This window comes from Tyto alba, unplaced genomic scaffold (genome assembly GCF_018691265.1).
Source record: "Tyto alba isolate M040663 unplaced genomic scaffold, T.alba_DEE_v4.0 Super-Scaffold_20, whole genome shotgun sequence".
NCBI lineage: Eukaryota > Metazoa > Chordata > Aves > Strigiformes > Tytonidae > Tyto > Tyto alba.
The window spans coordinates 3,466,055-3,482,205 of record NW_024881283.1 but is presented as its reverse complement, the minus strand read 5'-3'; the positions used below and the strand labels follow the sequence as shown (position 1 = coordinate 3,482,205).

The following is a 16,151-nucleotide window of genomic DNA, read 5'->3' as shown; positions in this document are numbered from 1 at the left end:
AAGAAAAAAAAAAAAACAAAACAAAACACCAAACCTGTTTAGGGTAGCATCAGAACTTAAGCAATCAGTCAAACACCTGCAACATGTTGTCTGTTGCACAAAGGTCCTTGAGCTAGGCAAGCGTGATAAATGCCTCCTGGGAAACTGGTGAATGGAGAAACCCCGTGCACAAATTGGGAGACTTCTAATCAGAAGCCCCTGTCCTTAAAGATTAAGGCCCTCTGAAAAATAATGAATCACCTGAAGCTGGGCAGGAGATAAGGAAGTGCAGACATAAACCAAAGAAAGGCCAATTCCAAAGTATAGACAAAGTTCAAGAAGGGCTCCTCTCCAAAGAGCACTGGAGACCACCAGAGACCACCAGTGACCCCCATGGAAGCCCCTCAGAGACTTAAACCGCATGCGTAATAATTATGTAAATATGATCATGAGTTTTAGGAAATTTGATGAATATGTATGTAACAGAGTGATATAAGCTTTGTCTATTGTAATGTACAGTGGACATGTTCGGTGGAATGATTCCCTCATGTCCCCAGCCAAATAAAGTAATACCTGCTTGTTAATGCTAAACCCAGTGTTAAGGAGTTTTCATTCCCAATTTCGGAGACATTACTAGCTGAACTAAAAGAGGTAAGTTGAGGAACTGTGTAAAAATATTATTAATTTTTAAACCATTTAAAACCATTTTAAAATGGTTTTCAACATTTAAAAAGGTTCTCTTTTTATATTTCTAATTGCCTGCCTCCTAGTTTATATTCTGATAGTGTGAAAATTATTATTTTGTAATCTCTGTGAATACACATTTAAATGTTTGTGCTTTTTACATCAAAATATCTCATTTTTATTGTGCTTCTTATACAGAAATGGACACATCAACAGCTTCACTAATAAACACTGTAACACAAAATCAAATACTGAACTAGACCAAATCAAAATCGAGTTGCTTCAGCAAGGTGACATGTCCACCTCCCCCCTCAGCACCTGCTCCCTGAAACCAGTGAGAACACCTACTCTTTAGTCACTGAAGGGATTTTACCTTTGACTGAACCCTTAAATATGGACTTGCCTGTATAATAAACGTTCACAGTAACTCTTAATAAATCAGAAGGCATTGTTAGCACTGAAGCAATTTCATTCTTTAGATGCTACATCTTCAGGTTAAGAGCACTATTTGTATCAGCAGAGTGAATACCGCTCCAGTATCTTCAGGATTGGTGCAAATGTTTTTGTTTGTTGACCACGGTAATTTTTTTAAGTTCAGATACGATTCCTTCCAGTGGTGGCATTAAAAAAGTACCCCTAACTTAATTATATATTTTAAGCTGAAAACAGGAAAAAATTTAATTTTACATCCTTAGTTTGCTTGAAATTAGTTATGTGAGCAAACAAATTATACAACTGATTTTTTAAAATAAATTGCTCTGCTGTCTTGAAAATGGTGTTTCCCAGGAGCCAATGTGCATGTGTGTCATGTTTCAAGATGCAATTTAATGTGGTATTACATGGAACCTCATCATTGCCCTTGACAACACTGTAATAATGGAAAGAGATAAAGTTTAAGCACAAATTGTTAAGTATGCCTACTTCTAAACACCTATTAATTATTCCCTACTGGTTTATTGACTAATTGTAAATTCCGGGCCTTTTAGAAAGCCTTGAGCACTCGTTGCCTATCAGAGGCACCACAAGAGGGTCTACCTAACGGGCCCAAAACGCTGACTACCTTGTCTTTCACTGGACCCGCACAGTCCCAAGCCATGACCAAACCAGCCTCAGCTCCCCTCAAGGCCGCAGGGACACACACCCCCACCCTCCCCCGATACCCCCGCCATTTTGTCTCCACGCCCCGGCTCCCCGCCCGCCGCGGCCCGGCCCCGCCCCCGCGTCCTGCCAGGCCCCGCCCCCCGCGACGTTGCCATGGCACCCGCGCGCTCACCACCCCTCCCAGCGCGCAGGCGCTGGCGGCCGTGCCCCGCGCATCCGCGCCTGCGCAGCGGCGGCCAGGGCTGTGCGCGCTGGGCCGGGCCGAGCCGCGGCTCCTCGGTCCCTCCCGGCTCGGCCATGTCGTACGGCCCGCTGGACCCCCGCCGCCCTGGGGCGCCGCCCCCGCCGCGGGACTTCAACGGCATCATCCAGACATGCAGCGCCAACGTGCAGCGCATCGCGCAGTACAGTGAGTGCGCCCGGGCCTGGGGGGCGGAAAGGGGCGGCCCCTGAGGGGTGCGGAGCGCGGCGGGGCAGCTCTCCCCGGGGCCCCGCAGGAGCCGCCGCCGCCCCCGGGCTGGCAGAGCCTCCGCTGGGGCGGGGCCGGGGGCCGGCGGGCCGGGGGCCTCCCCCCCCCTCCCCGTGGCCGCGGAGACCCGGCAGCCTCCCCACGGTGTGATTAACAGCTCGCGTGCTGCCGCTGGCCCGGGCCAAATACGTGCTCTATGTCTCTCTTCCTCAGCGGAACTGAAACCCTCTGTCACCCCTGGCAAGAGGCCGGCTCCCGGTTTGCCTTCGGGTGCCTTCAGTGAGGTGTATGCGTAGAGTCAGGGAGCCAAAGGTTGTCACCCCGCCTTACGCAGGACACACGCGAGAAGCTGCTGTTGCAGAGATCTCTGAAGGCCGCTGTTAACTCGTCAATTTCCTCTTGCTGGTGCTCGTAGAGTTCCGCAGGGAAGCCTGCTGCTGCTGAACACGTTGCCATTAAGTAAATGGTGTTGCAGTTTCTTGGTCATATGGTTGACGTTAGGAAAAGTTTTTGGTATCGTAAGCTAATCCTAGTATCAGTGTCTGAAATACTGCTTACTAAATGAGTGACTTCCAAAAAAGTCTTTGATATAACCCCTGCCTCAGGATACTGCCTCTGCTAAAAAAAAAAGGCATTAATTTTCTAAGTATCCATTAAACTTTTTAGGGGTAAGATCAGTTGAACATGTTGGTTCCTCTGAAAGCTGATGACTTCTCCAATTTGATTTTAGAAAGCTATTAATATTGCTGAAACTTCTTTGCTTTGCTCAGTCATGTTCATTTCCTCTTGGTAATAGGCATGGCTGCAAATTGAATTGCTTCTAAGTTCACCAAATAACACAAGTTGTCTGCGTTTTTTCCTTTTTTTTTCTTTATACTCTGCCTCTCCTTTTACGTAGTTCAGCTTGTCTTTCTCATAGGACAAGCTTTCACTGTCATGACCAGTAGCCATCCTATCTCAGTGTGCTGCCTGTCTCAAATGAAACAAATAGCCTTACAGTCTTTATCAAATTGGGTGGGAACACAGAACATCTGACTTAATGTTAAGGTAATTAACTTTATTATACATTTTATAAAAGCTTCCCATTCAAGCTTAGGAGGAGAAGAGATATTGAAGCCTTAAGCCCATCCTCATTTCTTCTTTCATTCTCTGTAAGCAAAATAGCAAGCAAACAGTGGACACAGCTGACTATTATTCACTCCTTTTGGGAAACTTTGTAGAGTTAGCATTTCACACAAATGCACAGAAAACTGGTGACCTAAGCTGGCAAAAATGTTGCTTACAAGCCTGTTATATTACCTAAGCATCTAGATCAGAGATTTAAATGTTTTAAGTGATCTTAAGTGTAAAACAGTCAGTATGTGGAAGGCTTTACAGCCTAAAATTGGAAGGAGTAGGAGACTGTAAGCTGTTGACTGAGGGGGCTCTCTGTGTTGATATGTATACCCGCTATCCAAAGAAAAAAGGTGATGAGCTCCTTCCTTTGGTCTCCCAGACACTTTGCTCTCATGTTGCGTAGACTCTGTTGCTGTTGGCTGAGATAAACTAAGCATAGCAAACTGCTGAACCTGGCTTGGACCAGGACAAAAAGCACATTGGCTGGCATTGAAATGAGAATCATGTAAGAATCTCTCCCAGTGGAGAAAAAAACCTACAACACGGAGTATCTAAGTATTATAGCGCAAATGCCATTTGCCGAGTCCTTGATATCTACACACAGAATATAGCTCGTGTGCCATTTGTCAGTTTAACTTGACTCTGAACTTTTCTGACCTTCCTCTGGCTGACAGAGCTGTGAAATATGTGCAGTCTTGCTTGCTAGAAGCCACGTTCAGCTGAGTGCATAATAAGTTGCTAAACACCTCACCGCATGAGCTAATAGAAGTCTAGAATTCCCAGTCAGAGTATTCTTGCTGGATGCAAAAGCTGGAATACTTGCCTAATTACTGATTAAATCATATTGCAGCCTTAGCTAAGCTGCCATTGTTACAAGTCACTGGACATCACTTGAAAATAAGTGGCCATTGTAGGAGTCTGATGTTTCTTCAGCAATACATTTAATCAACTGAAGTGGCTCGCCCCAGGCTGAAAGCAGAAATTACACCAGTAGGATGTCACTGAGTTGGAAGTAGCTCTTGTTAAATTCATGGGATATTTCAACTCAATTCAGCTGCCTACAGAACTATATTAAGTTGATCTTCCTTGGTCTTGCTTCTCTTGATGCTTGATGGGATAGCATATGATTTCATGATTGATTTGAGCCAATCAAACTTTGTACCACTGTCATAAGTGGTGTACCTAGCATCTTTAGATACACTAAAAATTGTGTAGCCACAGAATAAAGTGGATCAGCTTGTTGCTCTGTCAAAAAAATAATCTTCTGAGGTAGAAGGAGTGGAAAGGAAGATGGTAACTTGCTTTTCAGGTAGCTTAATGGTTTGATGCGATTCGCTGTGTGGTTTCATGATCACTAGTGCCTGCATAAGAAAAACAGTGGAAAAACATAGGAGATAGGGAAGAAAGAGGTCTAGAATTTCTCTTTCTCACTACAATATGATTTCACATTGATGCAAGCTAACCATGAAGTGCACCACTGCTATCTGCTGTTCTTGAAAGATTGTTTGTGCCAGTACTGCGAAAGGTTTGGGCTATCATGAATAAAAAATTAAGATTTATTTTTTTTTTTTTAACTGATAGCAACCGTTGGCTATTTTTTTGCTTTTTTTAAAAAAAAAAAAAACAGAGCACTAATAATTTAAGTAACTTTAGAATATGTAAAAGTGGCAACAAAACATAGTAAAGTTGTTCTGCAGCAGTGATAGTCTAAAATACAGAAATAGTAAGGCTGGTAAAACCAAACAGCTATGTTAGTTGGTCTAAAAGGGTTGAGGAAGAGGAATGCACAAGCTTTTAGCTCCACAGACTTGTCTTCAGGGTATGTGTGCTTCACTATCACTTTCTTATCTGAAAGTTAGTCTATTAGGCTGGACCATGTCTAAATGGGTGTTTAAAATACACTTTGCATTTAAAGCAAAGAATGTAAGTGTTGTCTTACCAGCTTGAGTTGAGTCAAACATTGAGAGAAATCCTTTGGGGTAAGCTAGAAGAATATGTTCAAGAAGGAATAAAATACACTAGAACTTGTCTTACTAACTCCTCTTGTGGTGTCTCTGTCTTCAGCTGCTCAAATAAAGAATTTGATGAGCCAGCTGGGAACCAAGCAGGATTCCAGCAAGCTTCAGGAGAACTTGTAAGTATTAAATGAGCTAACATTTGTATAGGTTCTCTTTCATTTCTCTCTGTATTCTTAGAGGAACTGGGTTACTTGCTTTAGGAAGATGCTTTATTAAATAAATTTAATACAGTCCTACAAACTAAAAATTACTAGCTATGTTGAGTAGTTTATTGGATGACTTAAGGTGTTTCTGCAGGACTCTGGAGTAGCCATTCAAAACTGCTGGATAGGAAAGGTTAGAAACAGTATAGTTTATTTTAAAAGGGTAGAAGTACATCAGCCATACATCAGCTGTACTCTGAGGACTAGCCATAGTAGCTTCACTTGTGATTTAGAATAAATGAATGCCATACTAGGTATGTGGTCCTCACATAAAAGCAATAAGGAAAAACAGCAAGGAATGCCCATAATTGATGAAAAAGCAGATGCTAGTACAGATGGATTTAGGCACTAAAAAGATTAGCAATCTTACATGGTAGCCAAAACATCACATATAATTTCAGAAGAATAAAATGCCAGTGGGGGAGAATATAGAAGGCATTTAAACAAGCATAGACCAAACTGACTCCTAGAGAGACTGAACAGGGAGTCTGTATGTCTGTGCAACTTTCACAGACTTGTAAAGCATAAATAGCAATTTATGAGAAGAGTAATTCCTAGAGTCATAAAAGCAAACTTGACAGTAAGCTCTTCCATTATCTCTTCATGGGACTGTGCCTTGAATCTCTGGATACACAACTTCCCCATTTTTTTTGTAATAGCTGATTTTTTATTAAGTTCATAAATTGTGGTGATAGTTACACTATGTTTGAAGGGTGAGATCAGAGCCCAGTTGGGAGAGAAAGGAATTTGTTTGCCTAGGCTGCTCAGTTGACTAGATATGTATTTAACTGGTAGATTAAAGAACTGATCACTGGTGACCAAACAAATGTTTTTCCATTTAATTTCATTGTAGAAATGGCCCTCTTTCTTAAGGTGAGAGTGGTTGCACTCCAGAAATTGCCAGCTGCCATACACATTTAATACAAAAATGCGTAGGTGGTTTATTCAGCTCACATATTGCAGGTCAACTTATACAATAACACAGCCTGAATACTTTGACTTTTGTATCTGTTGGGCTGAATAGATGCTTTTTACTTAAGCATCTTGTAATCATTGAATGCCAAAAAAATTGCTTCTTGCTTTAGTATTTTGTGTCTTCCTGGTTTATAGTATTAGCTTTTGTGCATATGGCTGCAAAATAAAACTTGTGGTTATGTTCTGTGTAAAGCACTAGCATACTTTTTATTAAACTGCATCTCATGTACAAGGTGATGTCTTTACATTAAGTTCAATGTAACAAATGTCTTTCTGTATTGTGGTACTAATGAAGGTGCTGCTGCACTAGATCCTTTGCAACAGTAGCTCAACGTTGTTGGAAAACATAAAGGCTCAAGGGAAAGCCTTGCATTTCCCAGAGTAGAAGCTGGATCACTCCTCTCTCTGACCATTAATTTTCATAAAAATGTAAGAATTTAGTATCTCTGATTCTCTACTTTTATCAAATATACATTTAACCAATGAAGTTGGTGGCTGTCAAGTGAACAGTTAGTTACTAATTGGTACCACAAGGAATTCACCCAAAAAAAGTGATTATGTTCACTGAATGAAGTTGTCTCTCCCTTGAATTTCTCTCTCTTATGACACTGGAGAGAAGTATCTTTTGAAAACTACTGAATTGTATTAGTTAGCAGAGAGCACAGAACTTCTTTGAATCTTTTTTTAAAATGTGGTCCAGAGTCAAGTTGATGGTAAAAGCTAAAAGTATATCTCTGTTCTATTAGATGAAGAAAAAACCAAACCACACCATAACGATGTGTGATCTCAGACCCCCTACTTGGTCATTATTTTGGAAGCTGAAATACTTGGAGACTGCTTTTTAGGTAGAAGCTTGTGTAACTGCTTTTGAACTTTTATTTCAGACAACAGCTACAGCATTCTGCAAACCGCCTTGCCAAAGAGACCAACGAATATCTAAAGGAGTTGGGGTCTCTACCACTTCCACTGTCTGCTTCTGAACAGGTAGGCACACAGAATTTGTCTGGACGTATTTTTAAATTGCTCATTTCGTGAAACTAGCTTGGACCACAGTCTCACAAAGCTTGAATTGGCACAGCTGAAGAGACAGCAGCCTTTTACAATGAAGAATGTTGTTGAAGTAGGGAAGCACATTAAACTGGCTACATTCTGGCTGCTTATATGACACTGGGAAAACAATGTTTCCCAGTGGTAAATAGGTATAAAGCTTACTTGCGTAAGAATAGGAAGCCCTAGATGTCTAGGGAGAGCTGAGTATGTAATTCTGTTTTTCTGAGTAAATTTCTGAAAAATAACCTTGTTTGTACAGTGCATGGTGATGCAAGGTGGTGTGCTATGAGTTCTTTTCCTAAAAAACTGCATGTCAGTATGAAATGTAATCATGCCAAAAAGCTTCTCTTGCATGTGATTTATTAGCAGGGGGTGAAAGCTGACTGACTCACCTTGCTCATATTTGAATGAAGCAGAATATAGCGAGGCAATGATTATGACTTTATCTCTTGCCAAATAGTCCTTTGAGTTCCCTCTCCCTGTGGTAAGGGAAGGGACAGTCCTCTGCTGTTTGTGTTTTCTTGCTCTACTTTAAATTGCTACCACGGTATTGATATATGTGCTTTTATGATACTGTTATGGGATGATCTGTGGCTATGGGTCAGCAGATGTTGTCTTGGTCTAATTCTGTATTTCAAGATTTATATGTCAGTTGCAAGCATGGCCATGTTTTTCTCTTTGCTCAGCAAGTATTTTTCAGTTAATCTCTCTCTGGTGAGCAAAATCCTGTCATGTGCGTCTCACTGAATGCAGCAGTGATTTCTGAAGCCTAGTGAAGCCTCTTGGAGCAGTCCAGTCAAAATCGGCAAGAGTTGCCATCAACATGCTGAGCGTCTCCCCTCGCAGAAGGGTTATTTCTTCCAGGAGGCTCAGAGGGAAGCTGCAATGTATTATGAGACTGCTGTAGTAGCTTATTATAGAAAAAAATAGTTGAAAACTTTTATTTCCTTGAAATGGATGTTGAATTCATAGAAACTCACTGAAGCAGTACAGATACTGGAAAGTCTGCAAATTTGAGACAGCTGTTGGGAATCTCTCTGATGGAAGACAGAAGAACTGACCAGAGTATTGAGTGTCCTTGGGACAAATTTTTTCACAGCTTCCTGTTTCCCATAACTGGGATGTTGCAATGCTTGAAGGAGACGTTCTGTGGAGGCTACATAAGTTGATACTGTAAAAGGAGGATGAAAAGTAATATTACAACTAATGTTTTTGAAGAAAAGAGAAACTGAAGAGGTTGTCAGGACTAAGGGTATTCTCTGATTAAGTAAAGCAGGCTTGTAGTGTGGCACAGCTGGTAGAGACAGCTTATGAAACTGGGGTAATGGGTGTTGTCATTAGTTCTGGAAGCGTAGGGCTTTCTATATTTGTAAGAAAGTTAAGGGGGTTGTCTTATCGGGATGAGAGTAAGTTAAGTACTACCAGGTTGACTAAGTAGAGGGTAAAGGCATTGTAGGTATATAAAAGGTACATAATTAAATGTGGTTGATTACTGGAATGTGATTTGAATAAAAGTAATGGTGTAGAAGACCTCCCTACTTCAGAGTTACAAGCAGATTGAAATTAGAGGACCTTATTGCACAAAGCTGTTCTGCAGTAGACAAGACATAGAGCATCTGATAACAAATTAAATCTGGTAGGCTTTTTGTTCTTTCCAGTGCTCCAGAGTGCTGGAACCAGAAGACCACTTGAATGCCAGCATTCACTGTTGTTGTTAAGATGATGGCTTTTTTGTGCGTCTGACAGTTACATTGTCATGAATAGGAATATCTGAACACTTGTTTTTGTTTCAATTCTTTAGCGCCAACAGAGGCTTCAGAAAGAACGCTTAATGAATGACTTCTCCACAGCCTTAAACAACTTCCAGGCAATACAGAGACGAGTGTCAGAGAAGGAAAAAGAGACTGTAGCAAGGGCGAGAGCTGGCTCTCGTATCTCTGTAAGTATCTATAGGAATTTTGTGTTGATATAGTGAACTACAAGTCTTTTGAGAGATCTTGTACTTGCCTGGCAACTTCACAGCTGTCTACTGACATGTTACTGAGTACAGATGAGGCTTCAGTGCATTAGTTTTGTCATTCCAAATGATGTAAGTAGGCACTCATTTCAGTGTGCTCTTTGTTAATGTTTGCAGAGAAGGGAAGGAATCCTGGTAGTTGCAAATGTTGTGGAGGATGAGACAAGGAGTCAAAGTACAGTTAATAGCAAAGTATTGCAGGCTGCTCTTTGCTTGATGTCAGCCACAGACTGTAAAATTTAAGAGGTCAGTTGGAAGCTTACCACACCTTAAATTACATCTTAAATCTCACACTATGTTTCTTTATTTTCTTATAGCTTCTGTCCTGCCAATATCTCCAATGTACGTTCAAACCTTCTCCCTATTATGTTTTGACAAACCCCTGTGGCTGCTAAGAATTCATAATAAAAAGGACAGTGAAAGCATTTTTCTCCCCTTGCCTCGGGGCTTTGTCTTAAGTATGCATTCTTAATTTCTCCAAGGGAACTTATCTATCAGTTGTATTATGCTTTAAATTTTTTGCTACCAGTTGAGAAAGGACATGACAAATGACAGCTGATCTGAGTAAACAGTCTAGCTGCTTTTGACAGCTCAGTTGCCTCTGATTTGCAGAGACAATCTATATCTAAAAATTAAATCTAAAGATGAGTCTAAATCTGATCTTAATTAACCTAAGTTAAATCTGAAAGTTGAAGTGACAGTAGCATTCTCAAAGAACTCTGGACAGTATATGCCTTTGTCTTCAGGATACTCCTGTTGATTTTGCGAGTGGTCCTGGTAGTCTGCAAGATTAATAACTCATTTATCTCTTCCAGGCTGATGAGCGGTTCAGAGAAGAACAGCTTGTTTCATTTGATAGGTAACAGCTTCTTGTTCTCTTGACATTATACTTCTAACTAAATATAACTAGAGTTCTTGTGGTAAGATATGTTATTGTAACTTGGGCCAGCATCTGCTAGCTGAATGCAAAGCAAAAAGATTTGAAATGCAATTATTACAGCACTTGTAATACACAGTGTAAAAATTTAGCTGCATACGACAATATTTTATCCTCCTTAAATGCAAAGTGTGTGATTACTGCCCTGAGGGGAACACTAAAGTCCCTAGTATGTGGTGGTTGGAGCTCCTGGTTTTCTGAGCCATAAGCATAAGTTTACCAGACAGGATTTCCCTCCCTGTCACTTTTTCCACAAGGAGTTGTATATATATTTAATGGGTTTGGGAGTTCTGTACTAGCCCAGTTGAATCTATTATAGATTGATGGATGAGTCTGCCTTAAATTTAGAAGTCCTGGACATTGTGCGCTGGCAAACTAATCCTACAACGTGCACAAGACAGCATTATTGTTACGCGTCAGGTAGTTGTATCGGTTGTGCAGTAACAGTGTGCCTGCATAGCAGATAGGTTTGTCAAATGTTATGTCAACTCTACAATGTGGTAAAGAGAACTCGAGATGCTTCAGAAATATCTGTGATTACTGTGTTAGTTTCTACTGTATGTATGTTTGAGAAAACTGGGATGAAATCTGTTGGCCTTATCTGTATAAATCCTTTAACTTTCTAAATCAAGAGACCTGGTTTACATGTCTCATCTAGACATCCTCCCTCCGCAAACTGCACTTCATCTGATCAGCTGCTTGGTGTGCATCCCTCTTCATTAGCCCTGTGCTTTCACATTCCAAGTCAGGAGGGAAAACCCCAGGTTGTTCAGTTATGTTGGCCTTGCACACTAAAGGAAGGGGAACCAGACAGGTACCTGTTCATGCAGAGGCTTTCAGCTTGGTGACAGATAGTGGCACACAGCAGCTCTTCCACAAGTTGTTCTTGTGTGCTACATGTCAGAAACTTCTGCCTTAAGTATCTGAAAACCCTACTGTTTTACTGTTAAAACTGTAGTTGTAAATCAATCCTGTCTCCATACACGTTTGCAGGGCCAGGATCCTGGGGGTTATTCTGTAGGAAATTTTTCAACTTTAACTCACTGGCACTTTGCTAGCGTGGAAGTACCTATACTCAGAGAGTTGTACTTTCTTTCCATCTCTTTCCAGTGGTGAAGATTGGAATCAAATGCAGTCTCAGGAAGATGATGTGGCAATAACTGAACAGGACCTTGAACTCATTAAAGAAAGAGAAACAGCAATCAGGCAATTAGAGGTGACCACTAGATCCTGCACAGTTAACAGTAATGGGAGATAAACCAAAGAAGTCATGCAGTGCTAACTGATGGGATGGGCTGAGGAGATCTGAAGGTGGAGGAACAGAGTTCCTTAGAGAGGATTGATGCCAAGATCAATCTCCCTGCTCCTGTTGAAGGAGACTAGGTATATTTTCCTTCAGTGTTGACTGGTGGTCGGTCCTTCAGAGGTGGTAGGAGCAACTCAAGTTACAATGTTCATCTCAGTGTGCTAATTGCTAGGGTGATGAAACAAATGTTCAGTAGCAGGAATATTGTAGGCTCTTGTGTTAATCCCACATTCCATAGATAGTAGCATCAAGTCACGTCAGTCAGTGAATGATGGTATCTATTCTGACACTTCGAGCAATGGTCAGAAGAAGTACTAAGAATGAGGATTAAGAAAAGTGTAACCAATGTTTGTTATAACTTGTTAAACTGTTGTCTTCAGGCAGACATTTTGGATGTCAATCAGATATTTAAGGATTTAGCCATGATGATTCATGACCAAGGAGATATGATTGGTAAGTGTGTTTGGATAATAGGAAGTTTCTGCTTAGTTCGATTACATGTTTTGCCTACATAGATGAAATTTTCCAGTATTTTCTGTAAAAAGTATTATATTTCTGAATATTTTTTTTAAACACTGAAGCTCTGAAATATTTTACAGAGTTCTCTTATTTTTCCATAGATAGCATAGAGGCAAATGTGGAAAGTGCAGAAGTCCATGTGGAAAGAGCCAGTGAGCAGTTACAAAGAGCTGCCTATTACCAGGTAAATTCTGTATGCTTGCATTATTGTCAATGTACAGTTGAGCAATAGTGGAAAAGGCATAACAAGACGCATACTGAGGACTGCAGCACACCAAACAAGTTATTAAAAACAGCTCCTGCAAGTTGGCATGCACTCAAAATTGTGCTAGAAGGAACAGATAAAGCAGCTGATACAAAAACACAATATTGAAATTAGCCTTCTACTTCAGAGGTTATATAGTCAATCTGTTCCTTCAAGTAGGTGTGCTCAGCAAGTTTAAGTGTTTAGCTGTCTTTGCTGGTCTTAGGAGTTAGTAGAACAGTTATACAAGAACAAATTTTCATGTTGTATCCATCTTGTAAACATATCAGCCAAGACACTGATGTGCAAAAATCCTTGCTCAGACTCGGCAAATTTCTCATGACCGGGATTTGCAGCACCCTTCTGCCTAACTGCTGAGTTTCTATCCTGTAGTCTGTCCTCCCTGTCCCATCAAATCTCTTGCAGTGGTTCTCACTGATGCTTAAAGCTCCCTTGTGTATGATATTCCATGTTTTGTGTAGGTTCCTTTCATCATTATTGTCCCTCTAGGTCCATGTTCTGTGAAGGAATAAGGGTTCTGCTTCAGTCCCATACAGAGTTTCACTGCTGGGCTTCCACACAAGATAAAAAATTGGACTCTTCTAAGTTGTTAAATGGGGTGGTGCTAGAAGGCAGCAACACTCTAGTGCTGTTTAGTGCAAAGGAGGGAAAGTAGCTTTTACCATGTGGTAGCATTTAGTAGTAGTCTCTCTCTCCATGGTTTCCTTAACAAAGTTTTGAGGTATGTTATAATTTTGCAAGCTACCAAACATGTGTTGGATGTGTTTTTCTGGATGGAGAAGGAAATGGTTATATATAACCAGTCTCAAATCCTTAGATACCAAATTAAAAATACTTGGCATATATGGACAGACCATAGTTTCCTGTGAAGAATAAAGTGATCAAAACTGTAAAATCCAAGTACAGTAACTGTATATTAAGTCATTTAAACTGTAGAAATGCAATACTATTTCCACACCAACCCCAAGCGGCCAAGGGGAGATAGTATCAGAGAAGCCATGGTGGTGTCCATTAGAATGAAAAGCATGTGGTAGGTGTTGTCAAGTTCTCTTTTTGTAGCCAACTTGAAGTAAAGCTTGCATTTTCCTTGAAAAGCAAAACTTGTCACATTTTGACTTAACTGCATCTGTTAGACCACTGTGCTGTTAAAGCTACAAAAACATTTATCTGTAGGCTCATGCAGTTTAAGGGACATGTAAAAGTGTTCAGACTACACTGGTTGCTTCTCTTGAATAAGTATGGGTATCAAGTGCTCTAGTTCATCAAAGTTAGTAACATTAACTTGTAGACTTGCATTTTCTTCCTGTCATCTGTTCCTGGTGTCAGTGGCTTTTTTTCTTCTTTTATTAGAAGAAATCCCGTAAGAAGATCTGTATCCTCATTCTTGGCCTTGCTGTGGCATCTATAATCATAGGATTCATTTTCTGGTGGACAGCAAAATGAAATCTTCACGTGGAACCTAGTCTCATTGCTGAGATTTTTTTTCCCTCAGAGCAAACAGGCTGACTAGTCTCAGAAATGAGTTGATCACCCTGAGAGAGCACAAGCTGGAACTACTTCTAGTAATAGATATTAGCAACTAATGTGCAGATAACTAGCATTTGGAATTAGTGAACCATGAAGACAGTATTTATCAGTTTATATACAAATTATATTGTTTTATGTAACTAAAACCTTGTGGTTTTGCTTTCTGTAATGTATTATTCCCTGTCCCAACTGTATGCTGAAGTGTGATCAGTAATTGGAGATGTCTTGTTTTTGACAAGTGGCACAACTTTAACATTTTATATGTATAGGTAACTTTGTTGGACTGGAATAAGAGTGACATTCAAAGAGGGCACAACACTAATTCACATTACCTTAACCCAGCAGTTTCTAAAGTCACCAGTATCTGCCCCATGGTTTTATTAGTCTCCAAGTGGCTGTGGTTCTAGATTCTCTTGAAGAGAAAGATGTTATTACAGATTTGAAAGACAAGGAGAAATATGCATGGATGATAGTTGGAACCATGGCGTGCTGGTCAGTTTATCCTTGAGACTTGTAACTGTGGTGTTTAATTTTTTGAATGTGGTTGTGGTTGTCTTTTTTCCAAAATGCATTATTTGAGGATAGGATGTTCTTTAACTTATAATCTAACAATGCAACTTCCTTAGTGAAGCTAGCTGGTGATTTATTATTGGACAAATAAATCTCTTCCAATGCTGACTCTCAAGCACTAGAAATACAAAGTTTGGCTGCTTGCTCCTAATTGTTTTTAGAAGCTTCCAGAGAAAAAATCACACAAAGATGGGGAAGTGGGCACCTAAGTTTACAAGCTAGCAAGATAGATGAGTATTAGCAGAAATCTTACTTCTGAAGAGGTACTCTTAAAGCTCACTTGTAGTGTACTAGTAAATATTATATGTGGCTTGCGAACATCTGGTATTTTCCATTCTTTATGAAACAAAGTGCAGAAACTGGCTGAATGAAGTGCTGAATTTTTCAGACTGAAGATGTGCATGCAAGTGGAAAAGATCACTGGTTCCAACTGTCTTGCTAGTAGAGCTGGACAGAACGTAGCAGCCACTCCCAGCTTTGATGTAGTTCTGAACTGATATGCACTGAGGGAACAGTCATCTGTCCAGAGCCCAACGGAGTGTGGTAAATGCAGCATACTGACCCATTTTATATTTAATCCTTATTCCATGTCTCCTGTATAATAAAGTAAATGTGAAAACTGGGAAGGGAGTATGTTATCCCAGTTGCACAGTGGTTTGCACTATTGCGCCATCATTCCATCTAATAACCATCAATAAACACTTTTAAAACCCTATGTCAGAGCTTTTTCCTGCGGTTTAGACAGTGGTGTGGCTATGTTTGCAGTTCCCTCTGTAAGCAGGGTGGAAGACTTTATGATTGGTAACAGCACTGTTTCCTCCAGCTTTAGTTCTGTGGTCCCTGATTCTTAAGAGTGAGACTATCTGGAAACACTAAATTACTTCCACATGGATATATAGAAAACTCGTGGGCAGAGCCCTGTACAATAGCTGATCACAGCAAAATGAGTCTGATGCCCTAGAAGAGTGTTGGATCAACTTTGACTGGAACTTGATGTTTTTGCTGAGCCTGTACGGTAAAATCTGAGTTGAAAGCAAGGGAACTGTGTCGTTCTGCTCTTTATTTAAAATATTCCTCCTAAATGGTAGAGCCTGCAGCAGGGGCGCAGTCCTTTGGATGTCACACCTCTATGATAATGAAAGCACTTGCTTCCTTGCCATGCTTAAAAGGGAGCCTGGATGCATTTTATGTAGGATTGAACCTTGCTCTAGCTTGGTTTAGTCTTCTAGAAACGAGAATTGAGAACACCAGTCCAGCCTGCTGGACTCTGGAGTGCTGTAACTGCTTGATTCCTTTCTCATTCCTTTACATCATTGAACTTATCAGTGGAACTGCTGCAGAAACCGTTTTTAACAGCAGCCTTGACTAATGTTCCTGAGCATGAAAAATCACCACCAGAAACTCTTACTGCCGTT

The 16,151-nt window shown here is 40.6% G+C and overlaps 1 protein-coding gene across 1 annotated transcript; it reads left to right on the top strand.

Moving 5' to 3' along the window:
- The first annotated feature begins 1,960 nt into the window (after window positions 1-1,960).
- On the top strand, window positions 1,961-15,451 carry STX12 (syntaxin 12). Its single transcript, XM_042793832.1, has 9 exons — window positions 1,961-2,173; window positions 5,414-5,483; window positions 7,430-7,529; window positions 9,397-9,534; window positions 10,428-10,471; window positions 11,660-11,765; window positions 12,236-12,308; window positions 12,476-12,558; window positions 13,990-15,451. Exons 1-9 carry the CDS (start codon window positions 2,062-2,064, stop codon window positions 14,080-14,082), a joined length of 819 nt encoding a protein of 272 aa, XP_042649766.1. The 5' UTR covers window positions 1,961-2,061; the 3' UTR covers window positions 14,083-15,451.
- The last annotated feature ends 700 nt before the right edge of the window (window positions 15,452-16,151 follow it).

Excerpts from the sequence above, each read along its gene's own strand:
- STX12 (XM_042793832.1), top strand. The coding sequence starts at position 2,062 with ATGTCGTACGGCCCGCTGGACCCCCGCCGCCCTGGGGCGCCGCCCCCG. Across the intron at positions 10,472-11,659 it reads CAGCTTGTTTCATTTGATAG|TGGTGAAGATTGGAATCAAA; the intron begins GTAACAGCTTCT and ends ATCTCTTTCCAG. Across the intron at positions 12,309-12,475 it reads TGACCAAGGAGATATGATTG|ATAGCATAGAGGCAAATGTG; the intron begins GTAAGTGTGTTT and ends ATTTTTCCATAG.